The following is a 22,925-nucleotide window of genomic DNA, read 5'->3' on the forward strand; positions in this document are numbered from 1 at the left end:
CACACACACACACACACACACACACACACACACACACACACACACACACACACACACACACACACACACACACACACACACACACACACACACACACACACACACACACACACACACACACACACACACACACACACACACACACACACACACACACACACACACACACACACACACACACACACACACACACACACACACACACACACACACACACACACACACACACACACACACACACACACACACACACACACACACACACACACACACACACACACACACACACACACACACACACACACACACACACACACACACACACACACACACACACACACACACACACACACACACACACACACACACACACACACACACACACACACACACACACACACACACACACACACACACACACACACACACACACACACACACACACACACACACACACACACACACACACACACACACACACACACACACACACACACACACACACACACACACACACACACACACACACACACACACACACACACACACACACACACACACACACACACACACACACACACACACACACACACACACACACACACACACACACACACACACACACACACACACACACACACACACACACACACACACACACACACACACACACACACACACACACACACACACACACACACACACACACACACACACACACACACACACACACACACACACACACACACACACACACACACACACACACACACACACACACACACACACACACACACACACACACACACACACACACACACACACACACACACACACACACACACACACACACACACACACACACACACACACACACACACACACACACACACACACACACACACACACACACACACACACACACACACACACACACACACACACACACACACACACACACACACACACACACACACACACACACACACACACACACACACACACACACACACACACACACACACACACACACACACACACACACACACACACACACACACACACACACACACACACACACACACACACACACACACACACACACACACACACACACACACACACACACACACACACACACACACACACACACACACACACACACACACACACACACACACACACACACACACACACACACACACACACACACACACACACACACACACACACACACACACACACACACACACACACACACACACACACACACACACACACACACACACACACACACACACACACACACACACACACACACACACACACACACACACACACACACACACACACACACACACACACACACACACACACACACACACACACACACACACACACACACACACACACACACACACACACACACACACACACACACACACACACACACACACACACACACACACACACACACACACACACACACACACACACACACACACACACACACACACACACACACACACACACACACACACACACACACACACACACACACACACACACACACACACACACACACACACACACACACACACACACACACACACACACACACACACACACACACACACACACACACACACACACACACACACACACACACACACACACACACACACACACACACACACACACACACACACACACACACACACACACACACACACACACACACACACACACACACACACACACACACACACACACACACACACACACACACACACACACACACACACACACACACACACACACACACACACACACACACACACACACACACACACACACACACACACACACACACACACACACACACACACACACACACACACACACACACACACACACACACACACACACACACACACACACACACACACACACACACACACACACACACACACACACACACACACACACACACACACACACACACACACACACACACACACACACACACACACACACACACACACACACACACACACACACACACACACACACACACACACACACACACACACACACACACACACACACACACACACACACACACACACACACACACACACACACACACACACACACACACACACACACACACACACACACACACACACACACACACACACACACACACACACACACACACACACACACACACACACACACACACACACACACACACACACACACACACACACACACACACACACACACACACACACACACACACACACACACACACACACACACACACACACACACACACACACACACACACACACACACACACACACACACACACACACACACACACACACACACACACACACACACACACACACACACACACACACACACACACACACACACACACACACACACACACACACACACACACACACACACACACACACACACACACACACACACACACACACACACACACACACACACACACACACACACACACACACACACACACACACACACACACACACACACACACACACACACACACACACACACACACACACACACACACACACACACACACACACACACACACACACACACACACACACACACACACACACACACACACACACACACACACACACACACACACACACACACACACACACACACACACACACACACACACACACACACACACACACACACACACACACACACACACACACACACACACACACACACACACACACACACACACACACACACACACACACACACACACACACACACACACACACACACACACACACACACACACACACACACACACACACACACACACACACACACACACACACACACACACACACACACACACACACACACACACACACACACACACACACACACACACACACACACACACACACACACACACACACACACACACACACACACACACACACACACACACACACACACACACACACACACACACACACACACACACACACACACACACACACACACACACACACACACACACACACACACACACACACACACACACACACACACACACACACACACACACACACACACACACACACACACACACACACACACACACACACACACACACACACACACACACACACACACACACACACACACACACACACACACACACACACACACACACACACACACACACACACACACACACACACACACACACACACACACACACACACACACACACACACACACACACACACACACACACACACACACACACACACACACACACACACACACACACACACACACACACACACACACACACACACACACACACACACACACACACACACACACACACACACACACACACACACACACACACACACACACACACACACACACACACACACACACACACACACACACACACACACACACACACACACACACACACACACACACACACACACACACACACACACACACACACACACACACACACACACACACACACACACACACACACACACACACACACACACACACACACACACACACACACACACACACACACACACACACACACACACACACACACACACACACACACACACACACACACACACACACACACACACACACACACACACACACACACACACACACACACACACACACACACACACACACACACACACACACACACACACACACACACACACACACACACACACACACACACACACACACACACACACACACACACACACACACACACACACACACACACACACACACACACACACACACACACACACACACACACACACACACACACACACACACACACACACACACACACACACACACACACACACACACACACACACACACACACACACACACACACACACACACACACACACACACACACACACACACACACACACACACACACACACACACACACACACACACACACACACACACACACACACACACACACACACACACACACACACACACACACACACACACACACACACACACACACACACACACACACACACACACACACACACACACACACACACACACACACACACACACACACACACACACACACACACACACACACACACACACACACACACACACACACACACACACACACACACACACACACACACACACACACACACACACACACACACACACACACACACACACACACACACACACACACACACACACACACACACACACACACACACACACACACACACACACACACACACACACACACACACACACACACACACACACACACACACACACACACACACACACACACACACACACACACACACACACACACACACACACACACACACACACACACACACACACACACACACACACACACACACACACACACACACACACACACACACACACACACACACACACACACACACACACACACACACACACACACACACACACACACACACACACACACACACACACACACACACACACACACACACACACACACACACACACACACACACACACACACACACACACACACACACACACACACACACACACACACACACACACACACACACACACACACACACACACACACACACACACACACACGTACAGAATGATATACAAAATTTTTCAGTTAGCCCTACTGTCAACAGCTGTTTAATGATACTACTGAAACCTACCTTTGTAGCTAAATAAACAGCCATTGGCATAACTGTCATGAGTCGCTCATCAAACAGAACTCTTGAGATGCCATACACAAAAATATACAGAGCAGTGAAAAGACCCAACTTCAGCACATAATAGAGACTTAATTTCAAGATGAGGCCAATGATATAGAAGACAAGGAATGGAGTTCCCATCATTGTCCAGTATCGAAGATTCTGTTAAAATGATACAAATGTGATGTTAATCACTGTCCAAAAATTATTCTGAAAAGCACAGCATTTCTTTAATGAAAGAGTATTAATAGATACATTTTTATCTTCAGTGCCATTCCTCAGCCTGAAAGCATGGTGACCTGTGTAGAATCTTCACAAAAAATGGATCAGTGCATATCTGTATAATCATATTTCATTTATCTATTTCTATCTATTTATCTGTATTTCTGATGCCCATTCCCTCTGACAGCTCTCTCAAGGGGATGGCCACGGCAAAAGAGTCTCCATAACTATTGAACTCTATCATAACATAACTTCACATCACATAGCCTTGCACAGTTGAACATCCAAGTATCCTACTTCTTTAAAATCACCAAGATCTAGAAAGTCTGACCCTTTCTGTATTCCATTATATAGGTAGAAATAGTAAGACAAGTGAAATGAACAGCAACATAACATCTTAAAGTTGCCATGAAGTTAGAGAGCTTTATACTAAAAAGTCTCTCATGAAAATTTTTTTTCAATAAAAATGCATCCAGCTTATCAGCAGAGACAAAGCTTAATGTTCCCCAATCTAATCTTCCCTTTCTAAGGTGGTTATCAAGTTGTAAAAATAAGAATTCATATATTTTGTTCAACTGCATTTAATTCATAAGAATTTATGGGAACACCTGTAACTGACTATTTAACTAACCTTGTCACTGGATATACGATAACAGATATTTCTTGTTGACTTTTGCATTTCTTGAAGTTTCTCTAAAACTTTTTTGTCAAGCCACTGAGTCTTCCTCTTCATGACTAGGCTATATGCAGACTCTCCCTGAAATATCAAATCAATATGATTCTTTTGCTAAAGATATGCAAAATTTCAGCCAAAACTTATTAATAAAAAGAAAATATGAAATTTCGAGTAAAACTAAATCATGAGCAGACTCTCCCTGAAAAACTTATGGAATAGATTGGAAGTAAGCTCTCAAAAAGGAAAAAAATTATAAACCTGCTGTTCACAGGATGTGTGAAATTTCAACCTGAAATAATAGAGATAAACTTATTGTACAGAGTATATGAGAATACATAAACTCTTTTAATCCTCTCAATGACGGTCTTAATAACACTGCATTTGACATAATGGAAAATTAAAGATAAGGAGGAGGGGTACAGTAACATGTTGTATATGAATATTAATGACGTCACACAAATAAATGGGCTGACATGACATTATGGACAGCAGGAAACAGCGATCAAGTATCAAAAAAAGTTTGGCAATCATGCACCTGCATGCAACTTGCCTCAACAAATATACACTAAGGGAAAAGATAGAAGAGGAAGAGCAGAAGACAGAGAAAAAAAAAAAAAATTGAAAAATAACAACTATTCAAAGGATGGCCAGGAATTTATGAATCAGCATTTTATCATGGGAAAAACAGCAATAAAGGTTTTAGTTATGCAGAGTGATCTACCACTTATTAGTGGTTATAAGAATTTCTTTTCTCATATTCTACCCACTAAACTCTACCATCAAAAATACCCTTCTTTGCCCTTAAAGACTGTAACCTCTCTTTCCACACATTCCTCAAAGAGCCCAAGATTTTTGCCTTGCTTCCATTCCCATGGTTCCATTCACTGCCATATCAACTCCCAGGTATCTAAAAGACTACATTTCCTTCAAGTTCTTTTCATTCAAACTCGCACTACAAATAACCTGTCTCTTTTAACTGCTAAAAAATATGTTAGAAAATACTTACGTGAATATTTTAAATGGAGGAAATATTAATATATGTAAGCAAATATGCACTGGTAAATGTCTCAATCTTCTGTTGGAACCACCCTTAACCAGTCTCTTGCACAACTCAATCTTCTGCTTAAGGCTTAAAACATTCTTGTTTTGTGTGAGACATAGATGCTTCAAGGAGCTCCCTGATAATTGTTGACAATGCTTGAAAGGGACAATTGTCCACAATAGTAATCCAAGGTGCACAAAATATGCAAATGTGCAAGCCCAGCACATAATCCTGCACCAGAAAGTGCATGGGAAACAGTACACAATTGTCAGGGCCACAAAACACTGGGTGGTGAGTCCACTAATTGCTGCAATGTGGTGCATGCATTTCATATATTTTTAAGTACCTTCTTTATTTTTTTCCTCAGATAATTGAGGGTTCACAGCTGAAACTGAAAAACACAAGCTGTCTGAATATTCCGTTGTCTCAAATTACTGATAACAGAGGTTTTACTGTACTTACTTCCCAGCCTTTCTTCAAAAAAAAGATTACATTTTTCCAAATTCTGATTTTTTCTTCCATCTTAATCATTATAATGCATAATCTTACCTTCCAAATCTTCAATGAGAAATTATCTCACTCTTTCCCTTTCAAAGATATACCTCCACTACTGACAATCTATTGCTGTCCAAACAAACATACCTCACAGGTAAACAATACATAATACTCCCTATTGCAAGCCATTCTACATATGCACACTTATATTTTTCCCCATTTCCTATTTCATTTTCCATCTCAAACATTTCAACACTTAGCCTTACCTTCAAAAGTTTCTCAGATATTTGTGTTTCTATCTAATCATCCTTAATGAGTAGATCATCCAATTCCTTATGGAAAATAATGACTATAAGTAAACATAAATACATAATTTCTTTCCAAAAATGATATATATTTCTTTTTATCTATAACACACAAAGATTCAAATTCCTCACCTGAGCATTGGCAATGTCAACATTGGCCCCATGGTTGACTAAAACACTAACAGCCATGTGATTTTTTGCTATAACTGCCCAGTGAAGTGCAGTGTTGCCATGAAGACGATCAGCCATTGAAGTACTGGCACCAAAAGTTAAAAGTAACCTTGTGGGATCCAGGCTGTAGATACAGAAATTTTCTTATGAAGACAAAATTCTAAGTTGATTGATATTTGGTAAAGATATAATACTGTGCATGTTGCATTACATATACATTTGTTTTTATCTTGTTTGCCTGTCTCCTTTTTAGAGGTAGTGCCAGGAAAAAATCAAACAACTGCCTCAACTGCTCACATCTATTCTCTAGCTGTTATGCACAACATAACCACCACAGCCCACCATCCACAACTAGCCCCAGAAAACAATTCCATGGCTTCCCCTGACCACTTCATATGCCCTGATTCAGCCTAGTGACAGCATGTCATAATCCAGTACTTCTTCTTCCTCTTACTCCCTCAATTCTTCCACGTAGATCCTCTTTGTCTGTCCTCTCCATACATCCATAGCATTGCAGCACACTTTGGTCACCTCTCTCAATTAGATCACACTTCCTAACACGCCATACTCTAACGCTGTTATTCCTTAGATGATCATCCCTCATAAAACCACAAATTGTCTTCAGGCATTCTCTCTTCAATACATATACCCTATTTGATTACTTTGTATTCAAGGCCCTAAGACTCCCATCCATAAAACACTGTTCAATTTACTATATCATTTCTTCAAACAAAGGCCACAAACAAATGTCACTCTCTCAGAAAGAGAGAGACTAAGTAGTAAGTGTCAGGCATCTTCCTTGTTTTAGTTGCATCATGGGCAGGAAGGGTCTTGAGGTATGCTGAAATAGTGTTTGAAGAGCTGTAGGGATGGGTGAGGTCTAGAGCATAGACAAGAAAATACAATTTGTGTCTGGGGAATGTTGCTTTTGATGAGTGTATGTGTGGTAGGGTGGAGTTTAAGACTGAGATGGGAGGGCAGATATTTGGTGCTTTGCCAGTTATTTCACTGTATATAAGATCTGTCATTGTTACATTTGCTGAAATGGGAGGCAGGGGTGAGAGAATACATACCTGGTAACTCTGTATGCACTCCACATTAGAGGGGTCATTCCATTTTTGTCCATGAGGTTAACATTGGCTCCTCTAGCAACCAGATAAGCAACAATAGCTGTATGACCAAACTGAGCTGCCAGATGTATGCAGGAACATCCCTCACCATCACGGAGGGATGAGTCAGCCCCATGTTTCATTAGTAAAACAACCATACCTAGGTGACCCTGTCTGGAAGTAATAATGCATATTTACAAAGACTGCACCAATTTCTTAAAAGAATAGATGCAACGCTAGGTCATGAGCCAAATCAGAACTTATACCAAGAAATCTCATGCACATTTCCTCAAAGGCACTGATATTAATTATTCTTTAACTTTTTATATTATCATGCAAAAAGAAAGAGACTATGAGCTTTAAAGTTACTTAGTCATATCTTAAACAAAAACTCCTCAGGGTATAATGATATAATTAACTATCAAAACAAATCCGAAGAAAATATGCTAAATTAAAGGAAATCACTCTGTGCTACAAAATCCCTAAATACACAAATTCTATGTTATTTTATATCATCCATTATTATGTAACCCTAAATCCTTTTCATTCAATTACCACTACTTCAAAGCTGCATTCCACAGGGCAAAGTGGGCATCTCAAAGGCAAAATTGTCCTCAATGACTTCTTTTCCATTCACGGACAACAATACAGCCATGTCAAAGATAACGTTCCCACTTATAGGTGGAGTGTGCAAACACCAAAAAATATACAATGTATATAATTAGTAATCATTGCAAGTAAGTTATGCACAAGGCAAGGTGTTCCTTTATACAATGTATATAATTAGTAATCATCGCAAGTAAGTTATGCACAAGGCAAGGTGTTCCTTTATTCACAGGAAGTGCGATAACTTCTCCCCATCATCAACTGATAGGTCTTTCTGATCTTTAGCTAAGGTTATGTCTCTTTACCTTTCCTTAACTTTTCCATCCTGATGGTACTATAGCTGTCTCACAGAGCAAGTCTATTTGGTTCCTGTTTCTCCTCTAACTCCATCTTGGATGACTCTAACATTCCTTCACCCCCTGAAGCTCCTCTTACTAATCCTATGCTCTTCCCATAATCACTTTTCAGACAGTCCAAAAAGTGCTTCTCTCTCTCTGGACACAAACAAGGCTTATAGTCCTGATGGCATCCATCCTTGTGTACTGAAAGAATGTACCTCTGAACTTGCACCTGTGCCATTTCCAGAGTCTCTGAATCCCTCCACAACTCACATATCCTTAAGACACCTTGAAACTCACAGCCTTCTCTATGATCACCAGTACGGCTTCTGTAAGGCGAGATCCACTGGTGATATTCTCTCCTATCTTACTAATGTCTGGTCATCATCCTTGAAATATTTTGGGGTCTCGTGTTGTTGCCCTTGAAATATTGAAAGCTTTTGACAAGGTGTGGCATCGGGGTATCATCTCCAAGTTCCCTCTTTTAGCTTTCTTTCCTTACTTTGCTCCTTCATATCTAGCTTCCTCTTTGGCCAATCTATCTCTGTGGTTGTTGATGGATCAGCCCCTCCTCATCTCCTTCTCCATCATCATTAGTGTCCCTCTAGGTTCTGTCCTGTCCCCTATGCTTTTTCTCCTTTATTTCCTCTCTTCCACAAATAACAAAATGCACTCATATGCTGACGACTCAACACTGCATTCATCCACATCCTTTGATTTTGCTCCTTCTTCTCTCACTCAAACAGCATCTTATCTTGACACAACTTCCTCAATAAACTCAGATTTGAACAGGATATACGAGTAGGGTGGACAAAATCTAGTTCAGTTTCACGCCTCCAAGAACCAGTTTCTATCCATCTTGCTGATGAAAATTAACAACTCATCTCCCCTTTGATAGTTCTGTAATTCCACAACTTGACTCAATGAACATACTTGGTATTACTATATCATCCACCCTTTCTTTTCTTCAGAACAGTTGCTCCAATTACACAAAGGACTGATTTGTCATTGTCTGGAGAACTGCTCTCACATCTTGGGTGGTTCCAGCTCAGCATCCTCACTTGGCAAGAGTTAAGCTGAAAGCAAGTCCAACTTATAAACTCTCCTAGGTTAACTTCCAACCTTAACAGTCTTGCCCTATGCTGCAGTGCTGGTTCACTTTCCCTCTTCTATAGGTATTAGTTTGGTTTTTGCTCCTAAAAGCTGGTTGCTTGGGTGCCCTCACCACTAGCTAAAGTCAGACCTTGTAACACTCAGCAAGCTGCTGCACCACATGATTACTGAGAGGTCACTGGCAACTCAGGGGCAAGCTATTTTGATAAGTTTCTTTCCTTACACCTTGAAGCTTTGAAACTTTCTACCTTCTCATGTCTTTCCCAATAACTATGACCTGCCTCATGTTAAAAGACAGGTTTTTCACTTCCTTTGATGTGGACTTCTGTCCTTGACTGAAGCCTCTAATGTTAAAAAAGAAGCTATGTAACCTTATGGAAAATGCACTCAAGCCAGAGTCTACCATCCACAGACCCACATACTATTGTATGGTGTGAGTGAAGTAAAAGGCTAGTGGTAGTTGGGGTGTAAGCATAAGAAATTGGGTAGTCAGTCATTAGATAAGGTCAAAATATTTGTGAGAAAGAAAAGATGTGTGTGGATGGTACCTGCAAGGAAGAAGTGTGAGGGATTGGGAGTACAGGAAAAATTGGCAGGCACTCAAAAGAAAGGTACAAGAGTTGAAAAAGAGGGTACAGTAAATCCTCGATTTAATGGACTACTGAGAGGAAAAGGGTGTCTGATTATGCCAAAAGTCTGTTAAATTGAATGTAATATAGTTGACATGTAATTGAAAAAGAAAAGTTTTTTTGAGAAAGAGAAAAGAGGGGCATTTGGGCAGTACTCACATGGGAGATGTATGAGAAAGCAGCAGGAGATCAAGAAGAAAGTGCAGGGGTTGAAAAAGAGGGCAAATGAGAGTTAAATCCAGTCCGTTAAATGCAAAATCCATTAAATCGAGGGTTTACTGTGTATGAAAGATGGGTTAACAAGGGAAGGTTTTGATGGACTATGGAGAGAATGTGAAAATGTTTTGGAAGGAGGTAAATAGTGTAAGAACAAGAGAACAAATGGGAAAAACAGTGCATTTAAGATAAGGTGTAATGTGGAATAAGAGAGATCTGGTGAACAGTGCAATGAAAAGATAGCGTGAAGTGAAACCATGGATAAGTGGAAAAGAGGCAAAGCAACAGCTATGGTTAGGACTGAAGAACAGTTCCTCAAGAAACGGCATCACTAGTCTGGCTATTCAGTGTTTGTTTGACCCCAAGGTAAGGTGTCAGAGGACTAGGAAAATGCATGAATATTACCCAAATTACATATATTTGTAGTATTGAAATTACAGTGGTATGTTGAGTATACCTGAAAAAGTGCACTGGAGAGGATGGTGGCCAGTAGAGACCAGATGACTGGAGAGGAAAAGTGTGGCTGCTGGACAGGTAGAGGTGCATAATTAGAATCATTTGTGGGAGAAACAAAGAAAAAGAATGAATTGTATTTGGTATTTATGGATCTAGAGTAAGTATAAGTTAGGGATGGATGGAGAGGCCTTACAGAGATGTTACAAATATGTTGGATAAATGAAAAGTTGCTTAATGCAGAGGCGTTTTTTCCAGGAGAATAAGATATATGTGCGAGCAGGATGGGAGGAGGGGGAGTGATTTCTCAGGATGATCAGTGTATGAAAGGACGTATGATGTCACCTTGGTTGATTAACCCTTACGGTGATATTGGCATCAATTTACACTTACAAAGCTAGGTGCTAGTGGTAAAATTTCTACACATAATTTCCCACCACAAATTGCATTCTGTATGCACTGTAGGCTTTATTGGATAGCCACAAATGGCAGCCTAATCAAAGAATGAGTCACTGGAGCTGCCTGCAGGCTTTTGTAAGCTTCCAGTAGCCACAAAGGACAGATACACACCTTCTCTTTGGACTTCTTGCCTCTGTGAAATCACCTGCCACATTCCTTGCCATCCATATCCTCTATCATCATATCCCCATTGCCATACTTAGAACTGGCCATTCCAGTTAATATTGTGCTTTGCCTAAACAAGGAATGATTAACTTTTAATTCAAAAGAAAAAAAAATAATGGCTTAGATAGTTTTTTGTGCTCTTGGTCATATGTAAAACTGTTATGAATGGCCAACCCAGTAAATATGTTTTATCTTAAAAACAATATAATCAAATTCATAGAAAAGAATAATCTTTAACATTTTATGTGTGCCTATTCACATAAAAAAAAAATGTTTTATGTACATCAGGGAGGCAAAAAATTCAACTGAACATCGAGATACTGAGAGAGCTTATGGACAGGATGATGAAGGACATGAATGCAAGGGTATATGAGCAAAGGGCAGGGCTATGGTATATTGGAGGTATGGGGTATAGTAGATGAAGCAGTTGCTGTTTACAGATGACACAGCACTAGCGGTAGAGTTGGCAGAAACTCCAAAAGCTTGTGACAGAGAAAGGAGGAAGTTGCGAGTAAGTGTATATAAAAGTAAGATTGTGAGTTGCAGTGGGGGACAAGACAGGATGGCTTTTACAGAGTAAGTGTAAATGGGGAGAACCTGGAATAAGTGGAGTTCTTTAGGCACCTGGGAATGGATGTGGCAGAAGGAAACATGTTGGCTGAAGTGAATCACTGAATCACAGGATACCTATGCATTGAGGAGTGTGTGGAGGGAGAGGTCTGTGTCTGTTAGACACAAAGGATGGGTATGTTTGAAGATATGGAACAACCTCAATAATTTGCTATCCTTGCAGGCTCTGCCTTGATCAAAATACCAAATAATCTAAATTACAATCACAACAAAAATGAACATTTTTTTCTCATCAAGAATGCTGTGTAATTTTTCTTGACCTATTTCTGATGCAGAATACCAATTTTTAGTCCATTTCAGTTCACAACTCTATTTTTTTCCTACAGATACATACTTTTACACTTCAACTACAGCTACATGATGCATAGGGGAAGGTAAAATGATAAGATTTGTACCAGTTCAAACTTTTTATTGCAGAAATTCAGTATTCCTATGTAGAAGGTATACGAAGAAGATACTATCCAGAAGGACAAGGCAAAAATGTTGAGCTTTTAACCTTCAATGGCACTCTTAGAGAAGGACAAGGCAAAAATGTTGAGCTTTTAAGCTTCGATGGCACTCTCCATAAGCTAAAAGCGCTAAGTTTTGGACCTCCTATGGTGCTCTGACTTAGGTTCATCCTTGTAAAACATCCATCAGTAATCTGAAAGCTTTCCTTCATTCTAGAAACCCTGGTATTGATGCTCCATTGCACTGATGCCCTGATGGAAGCACTTCCCTTGTTCATCAGACACTGCTCCAAGATTCTCCACAAAAACGTTCAGATGTGAATGAAGGAAATGCACCCTGAGGGACACCCTACATCCCATAGCAGCATAGGATATTAGAAGACTTTTCATGTTGCCTTCAAAATCCAGAGATCCTGTTTCCCAAGAAATATTCACACAGCCAACCGAAAGAGTTCCAGGCCTCCAGCTCCAAGTCATGAAGATGTGTTGAAATTGTAGTCTTTCAGGAGTTCCTTTATCTGTGGACTAAGATGCCTTCTTTCAACTTGGCCTTGGCGATCTTCGGACATTTTTCCACCACATACTCGAATCTTTTGGAGTTTCTCTTGGCTAGTGCTTTCACAAACTGTTTCGTGAGAACAAACTTTATGTGGACGGGAGAAGAATAACATTCTGTGGATCAACCAGAGGCTTATCCTGGACATTCGAAATTCCCTGCTCATATGATCTTTGTCAAGGCCAGTCCAACTCTTTACAATGCTTGGAAGTTGCTCGACTATCCCAGAGCATAAAAAACAGCAGTATTTCATGAATCCTGACTGCATTCCCATCAGCATGCCCATCACTCTCAAGCCCCCACATGTTTTCCAGTTGAAATTTTTGTATTTCATAGCATCTAGGAGTGCCTGCATGTTCTCATAACACTTTCAAGTGCACTGAATGCCCTACAGGAATGGAGGGTTTCTTGTTCCCATTGTGAAGCAGCACCACTTTTGGACTCCTCTTAGATGCATCAAACAAGCGCCACTGAGATGGATCATGCTCTTGGGATAAAGCAGTGGAATATGTGTCAATGTTGTTGCAAAAATAGAAAGGCCCATCCATGGAAAAATGAGAAGGAATAGTGTGACTCCTTTTCATAAGTTATGCAAGCATCCTTCTTGAGCAGACATTATTCTTTCAGACAAGATGCTCAAAGTTCAACTTTATCTTTGATGCTCAAAGTTCAGCTTTATCTTTCAGCAATGCCAAATCTTGGACCAAATCATTTAACTTTCCTTGAGAAAATTTCTTTAGCTCGTCGTCAAGTACAAACTCTGCGTCCATTCCTGTTTCTTCCAATACAACAGGAGCTTCCTCACCATATTCTTCATCATCGTTGCAACTTCCGAAGCTGTCCTCTGGTGGTAGTGGAATGGAAAGGTTGTCACTGTTGTATGGCACAGGCAATATTGCAGAGTCCAGACTAGGGTAGACACTCTTGTACTTGTTCTTAGCAGAAAACCCACTGACAATGACCATGCAGAAATAACAGTCAGTGACATGATCCTTCTGCTCCTTCCATATCAAGGGAACTGCAAAAGGCATTGCTTTTTTTTCTTGTTTAGGTGCAGTGCCCACTTTCTGTCCTGATCCCTAAGAGGACACCGAAAGTTCAAATGGTGTATCTTCTTGATTTCATTTGTGATGGTATGCACATGGTAACACTTATGGCACCTCCATCTCGAAGAATGCTGTTAGCAAGGAAGGCCATTAAGGCCAGACGCAACAATACAGCTTTCATCACATCATGAAAAGTAGACGCAATATGTGCTGCCAATGGACCGAACCAGGGCATGTGAAACATCTGGAGTAAACCATGAAAAGGTCTGTGGGGCCTGGATGTGGATAGGGAGCTGTGGTTTCGGTACATTACACATGACAGCTAGAGACTGAGTGTGAATGAATGTGGATGGGTCATTCTTCATCTATTTCCTGGTGCTACCTTGCTGACATGGGAAACAGCGATCAAGTATAATAATAAAGTATAATAATATATTATTTTATTTATATGGCATTAATGGGGTGGCCTTGATTTGGGCCTCAGCTAGCATTAGAAAAAAAGTGAATGAGGATATTTCTTCATCTGTTCCTACCACCACCTTGCTAATGCAAGAAATGGCAAACACATACAGAAAAATATAAACTCTGCCTTAGGTGAAACAAGAAATGCTTAACTTGTTAAAAAGCTGGGGCCCTAAGCTATCTGACAGGGACAAAGTGAAACACTAAATAACATGGGAACAAGGAGAATACACTGACTTTTCCCAGGTTGTTCATCACCAGTAAACACCATAGGTATATGGTCCCCACCAAGCAGTATAACAAATCAAACATAACTAAAAAACGAAAGGTTAGGATATGTCAAGTGTCCTTGAGATGAGGAAAAACTGTGAGGTGGTCTGTCTGTGCGACTTTGTGGGATAAAGACGTCATCACCGGTTGGTGGGTACTAACTAAAGCGGAAATCTGAAATGAGCAAATGCAGCAACTACTATTTGGATGGTTTGCAAAGTATGAGATACAACCCCATGAGATGCATGGATGAATCTCATTCAACCCAGGAGATAAACAGATTTTCATTCTTCAAGGAAAAGCTGGGTTGGCTGTAAGCCAACTGCCCCCTCCAGGAATAAAAGCCTGGCAAACCCACACATGACTTAAAATCACTGATGCTAACCATTATACTTCAAGGTGCTAATTCAGCAAATCAAAGCCTTAAATCAGCACAAACTAGTGAGGTCTGAAGGTACACCTTTTAAGATTCAGTAGAACAACTTCATCAGTTTCACAGCTTGATACCAGTAAAAGTTAAAACATGACTTTAGTAATCTTTATCTTTGATACTGTACAGGTGACTCATATAAAAACTGATTCTTCAAATCAAATGAATGCTTTTCTAAATTTCAGTAAAATGACTTTAGCTTAAGACAGGATTGTGGCATGATAAAGTAACTGTTGATCTTATGATAATAACTTTTGACCTTGAGTTTACACAACCAAAAGGCACATCCTTCAGTGACCAGTTACCTTCTGTTTAAGTTTAGTGCTTTTATTACTGTAGCTGAAATAAATAAATGACTACAGTTACTTAAGTCTAATCATGGTCCAAATAATGTCAAAATGAACACACAAAATTCCATTCAATCAATGAACAACTAAAGGGATAAAGGCATGTACTAATTTGCATGGATCTACCAAAAGCCAGGGCAGCAGGTCTTCTCCAAAGAACTGATCTTTTCAGCAGTTTACTAGTCTATGAGGTTGGGACTGAGAATCCAAATTCAGCTAAACTAAGATACCCATATTGCTAACCCATTAGGGTGGGGCAAAGGACCCAAGTTCTACATGCCATGCATGCACTTGATCCAACCCACATAGAAAGGAATAAAGTTAATGGTAAAAGTCAGAATGAATACATCTACTTAACACTAAAAGTGCCTCAAAACTACTGAGCATTACTTTGGCATAAGTAAAACAATGACCTCAAAAGTGTGGTACCTTTTAAAATGAAGTCAGGGTATTACACCCTAAGCAGTTTGAGAGATCCTTTTCAGAAAGCTTATAAATGAATAAAAAATAAATTTATAATTTAAGGCACCACCATCAAAACACGAGTGTCTACAATCATAACTTCATTACCTAGAAAGGCTATACATTGGCCATGTTTTATAATAATTTACATCTAACAACTTTTCAACCAAACAACAGAATATATAGGCATAAAATCAAAGGCAAGTCTGTTGCAAACAAGGCATTATCACACTAAGAAATAAGAGCATGAACACAAGTATTCAGGCAAAACTGACCACACTACATACTGTTCAAAATAAGCCTGTTAAAGCTTTAACAAAGGACCATGAAGAATGTCTACATGAAACTAACCTTGTTGCCCAGTGCAATGGAGTTGACATGAGTTCACCACCAACTGCATCAACCACGGCTCCTTTGGATATGTAGTATCTGCAGAAAGATATCATCTACGAGTGTAAAATCTTACTGCCTTATATTTTTGGCTGGGGTGTCTGCTCTGCTGCCAAGCATACAAGATACTCCAAGAGTACAGTTAGCAGACAGTGAAATGGGTGATATAACTGGTAGTGTTTTTGTCACAAACAAACAAGGCTAAAAGGTTTACATCATTGGAAGTTTTTTGTCTCAAACAATATGACTAATAAGTTTACATCAATAATATCTATGATCTCATACGAGTGCTACAGCTCCACAGATCATTACATAACATGGGGATGCAGATCTCATACAGGCTTCTTTGACATCCCCACACATAATGACCTAAGTATGGAAATAATTTCGGCTGTAATATCCAGTGACAAGCATTAATGACAGTAAATTTCAAGCCCCAGCCACAGTGAATAGGAAAAATTACCTGGCCATATATACACAAGCTGCACAGAATGGATTAAATTTTCAGTAATACTGCAAACATTTCTGTAAACTGAAGATGAAAACTGAATTACTTGTTGACTTTGTAAAACAAAAGTGACTTGAACTAAGGTGTTACCTAAAACCACATGGGTGAGGGTCAACATTCTTTAGTTGAAAAATTAAAGGGTAAATTTGATGCGATCTTATTTCAAAATTGTACAATACAAAGCACCCAGTCAAACAATGCAATATCCTGTGCTAAATATTACAGATCACAAAGTGGGGAAAATGAAGTCTCACCTGACAATTTCTCTTCTGTTATTGATTGCTGCCCAATGAAGAAGTGTAACATTTTCATTATCTCTCTTGTTGATGTCATAGCCACCTTCAATTAACTCCTTACATCTCTCAATAGCACCATACTGAGAAGTAAAATATACATATTGGGATACTGACAGTTTTGCAGAAATCTGCACTTACAATTTAAAAATCTTTTCTCAAAGTACCATATATAGAAAAAGAGTGTATCTTCAACAAAAGACAACAGCTTCTCCCATAATCACTCCCTAGTTCACAAGCATACTCTTTATCCTGTACTGTACTTCCTTTTAATATATGATGTATCTTGAACCTACATCAAACTGGTGACATAGTCCTGCTTTGCTAAACTTCTTAGCTAATTTGAAATGCTGAAGCCTCACTCAACTGCAGGTTCCACTCTCTCAGCCAATCAGTGACTAAGCCCTGACTGAGTTACACCTTCCCATTAATTTTTGAAACCGAAGCACTCACATTTCATGTACCTTGGTGCTAAACTAAAGTGGCTAGCAAAGGGTATAGATAGTCTTTCAGAAGTGAGGGGAAGGCTAGGAAGGGCAGGAAGAACAGTTAACATAGCTTGCACTGCACTGCCAAAAAGAGAAAAGGTTTTTCATTCTTAAAACCTAACATTTTCTCATGCTGTGGCCTGTGAGCATTGACAGCATACCCACATTGAAGGCAGATGGTTAGAAAAAATTTTCAAATCAAGATTTCAAACAATATACTGTCAATGGCAATCAAAGATGTACCAAAAAAGAATCTGAGAGGAAAAAACTCCAAAGCCACTAACATTTTTTGAGAAAGTAAAGTCTAGGTTGAGCCATCATTACTAGTGTGAGCATCGTGAAGAGAAAGATGATCTCCTTAGAAACCCATAGTGACAAAATCTGGTTAAGTATGATGCCTCCATGACCCAGTTTCTGCCCATCTCTCTCTCTCAAAAATTCTGCATAACTTTCCTCTCTCCTCCACTGGTTCTGTAATTCCACATCTTAACTCAATGAACATACTTGGAATTAGTGTAACATCCACTCTGTCTTGGGATGCCCACATTATGGAAATAGCTAAGTCCACCTCTAAGAAACTGGGGGTCCTGTGTAGATGTCAAAACTTCTTTTCTTCTGAACAGTTGCTCTGTGGTTCTAGCTCTGTATCCTTACTTGACAAAGTCAAAAGCAGTTCAACTTATCAACTCATTGGTCAACCATGGTGTTGGAAGCTGCAGCCCTCAAGCCTAAATAGCCCCCAAAACCTACCTGGTTTCATGCACTTTGTAGGTACTTGTTCAATGCACTGTCAAACTTCTCTTCTGTGCATCCTATCCTGTTTCCGATGGTAGTTCAAGGTGTTGAAGAGACTTGGGACCCAGATGTTAAAGGTTTTCTCTCTTTTTGTGCATTTTGCACCATTGAATATCAGTAGTAGTATTCTACACATCAGTAATAGTATTTTACAAGTCGTTAGTACCTGTTGTGCCAGTAGGATGATATTTTCAAATGCACGTTGAGAATCATACCTTCTAGGATTTTCCAGGTACAGATGATATATCTCTCTAATCTGTGTTTTTGGGGGTTTGGTCTCAAAGGTTTCAACTATTCCCAGTAATTTTGTTCTTTTACCACATTAATATGGGTTGTGAAAGATCTCTGAACACTTTCTAACCCCACAATTTTGCCTGTCATGTAGGATGATGTTAGAATGCAACACTATAAAATTCATGAAAGAATTAGTGCTTTGAATAATATCATCACTGGTGTTTCTTGTCTTGAAGATGCAGCCTTCCATCCTCCTGCATGAGGCAATTGCTGTTTTGATGTGTTCACTGAAGGTTATGTTCTTTCACATTATTCAACTAATTTATGATAGAGCCTGTGTCTTTCATAGTTCCCCCACCCCCATTCTGGAGAAGTTGAAATTTATCCCCAAAGAAAAAGCATGTTTTTCATCCTTTGTTAACCAAACTTGTCTAATACTACTAAACTTTCCCCCCACATATATATACCTTTCTTCTACTCTTTTTACCCTCCTTCCAGAATAGCTTGTAATATTCTTTTAAATTTTGATTAGTTTTTCTTCTGTGGTCCTTATTTGCTTTCTTTCACTTGGTTCATACACTGTTTTAAGTATTCTATTCAAGATTTTACACTTGACACTCCTGGTTGCCCATTCTTTGCTAGTTCATCACAATGAAAAAAAAAAATAGTGATGAGCTAGGCTTTACAACTACTTTAATCCATATTAGGTACTATCTTTGCCAATCATTTCCCCAGAATCTCAACTACCTTAAAATGAAAGTATATTAAATGGGACTATGTTCAGCACATACCTCAAAACACCTTACTTGGCTGAACCTTTGAAAATATTTCTTTGTTACTCACCTGGGTAGCCTTAACAATATCGAAAGTTGAGAAATCTGACTCATTTGTGTTCCGAGTGGTAGGCTCTGAGTTTTGAATGCTACCGGTAGCCTCCTCCGTCTCAGTCTCCCGCTCAACACCATACATTCCACTTGGATTGCAGGCATCCTGTGTGAAAGATGTGACATATCATTAACAAAATATATGCACTACTTAGCAAGATTATGTTGGGTATCCACTTTTCCTTCCTCTAAGGGCACTTCAAAAACTACAAACTAAAATCAAATAATATTGGTTCTGAAATATGAATAACTATTTCTCTACTGGAGGCAGAGCTCTATGATTATAAAAGGGCAAAGTATGATCTGACCATTATACTGAATGACAAAGTATAAGTGGTAAATGTAAAATATTCATTAAAATTAAAAGGACCTATAGCAACCTAATCTAGAAGCCAGTGATACTAGAGATATGCAAAAATTCTTCTGATGCTGGGATCACAGGCCACTTGTTCTGTCTTTTTTTGATATCTAGCACCATTTCCATGATAGTCATTGTAATGACTGATTTATATCTATTAGAAAATCAAATATCAAAATAACTCTTGACTGCTGAGGCAAGACTTTCATAGGGAATTTTTTTACCTAATGCATTACTTACTTTTATGTTATTTGACCCCAAATTCTCCCAGATATACTACTAATACCTTATTTAATATTCAATAGAATATAATGCTCAAATTCATGCTCCGCAACTGCGTTTCTCAAAGTACTACACCAACAATGCAGAACAAAATCACTTACTATCCAAAGCAGTAATCTATCCATTTACATACACATGTGGTCTTATTGATAGATTTTGGTAAAATTGGTACCACTGGATTTCTTACACTCTCTAGAGCAGATATAGATCGTGGCAATTCTAACAATTCTGACTTTTCTTAAAGTGGGAAGGGCTTTGAAAACAGAGGGAAATTGTTGGGTAAAGCATACCACATTAACAGTTCAGAGTGTAAGGAATCCATTGGTACCACTTCTGTCTATCAACTAGTACATTAAGTCTTTCCTTTGGGGTCTAGAAATGACTAACCTCCTATGTTATTGGTGCACTCCACAGAATGCTCCCGTGCATCATAACGTATAAATCTAACCAAACCCAAGGCCTGCAGATATGATGGGCGGGCTCATATATTTTATAAAGATACAGGGATTAAATAACTGTTTTAGGGGATGTATTCCACACGTGGTTAATTCTTATATGTCTAAAGACATCTGAGTTCACTGTTTACCTCAAACCAAATGATGTATGAAGCCATCAAGTGGAGTAGATGTTTTTAATACAAAGGGAACTTAACTATTAACAGAAATCACATCTCATTTTTAGCATTAAAACAGGCAAGTTATCTTATGGCTTTTATGTTTATTAGTATTTGACGGTGCTTAAAAACTCCACATTTTTTCTCTCCCGCATAATCCTGCCGTTAACATATTATTCAATATTAAACGATTGATTATAAAAGTGAAAATAAATGATCCCACTCTTAAATCTCACTCTACATTGGCAACAAAAACTCCATAAAGGTAGCGAAAAGGTTATAAACCCAGGAAATGTGTTTGCCTATTTGGGTTACACAAAGCTAATAACAGTGTAGAGCTAAACTAAACTTTTATCAAATAATGTTGATAGAGGAGTGATATTTGTTCTGGGCTTCGACTGCAGAGCTTTGAATCTGATGGTATATTTAGGATATAAATTCTGTGCTTTTTCATGCATCAGTTATCAACATCCCTGAAGATCACTGTTGGGAAATGTTTAGGCTGGCATACATAAGATTGGTTATTATAAATTTTTCCACGTAACTCTTAGGTAATTACTTCTTTATGCCCCA

The 22,925-nt window shown here is 40.3% G+C and overlaps 2 protein-coding genes across 3 annotated transcripts in view; one reads left to right on the forward strand and one right to left on the reverse strand.

The window, feature by feature from the left end:
- Window positions 1–22,925, forward strand: part of LOC139750403 (retinol dehydrogenase 12-like) — a 367,894-nt gene that overhangs the window by 210,299 nt on the left and 134,670 nt on the right. The window lies entirely within an intron of this gene.
- Hip14 (palmitoyltransferase Hip14) overlaps window positions 1–22,925 on the reverse strand; it is a 57,152-nt gene that overhangs the window by 33,178 nt on the left and 1,049 nt on the right. For both annotated transcript variants that reach the window (XM_071665151.1, XM_071665150.1), the window contains exons 2-8: window positions 21,059–21,205; window positions 18,660–18,781; window positions 17,859–17,936; window positions 8,841–9,050; window positions 7,729–7,891; window positions 5,710–5,835; window positions 4,818–5,018 (exon numbers count right to left, since the gene is read on the reverse strand). In XM_071665151.1, the coding sequence (XP_071521252.1) occupies window positions 4,818–5,018; window positions 5,710–5,835; window positions 7,729–7,891; window positions 8,841–9,050; window positions 17,859–17,936; window positions 18,660–18,781; window positions 21,059–21,184 (1,026 nt within the window). In that variant the 5' untranslated portion in view covers window positions 21,185–21,205. The remainder of the gene's footprint in view (window positions 1–4,817; window positions 5,019–5,709; window positions 5,836–7,728; window positions 7,892–8,840; window positions 9,051–17,858; window positions 17,937–18,659; window positions 18,782–21,058; window positions 21,206–22,925) is intronic.

Source organism: Panulirus ornatus, chromosome 9 (genome assembly GCF_036320965.1).
Source record: "Panulirus ornatus isolate Po-2019 chromosome 9, ASM3632096v1, whole genome shotgun sequence".
NCBI classification, from domain to species: domain Eukaryota; kingdom Metazoa; phylum Arthropoda; class Malacostraca; order Decapoda; family Palinuridae; genus Panulirus; species Panulirus ornatus.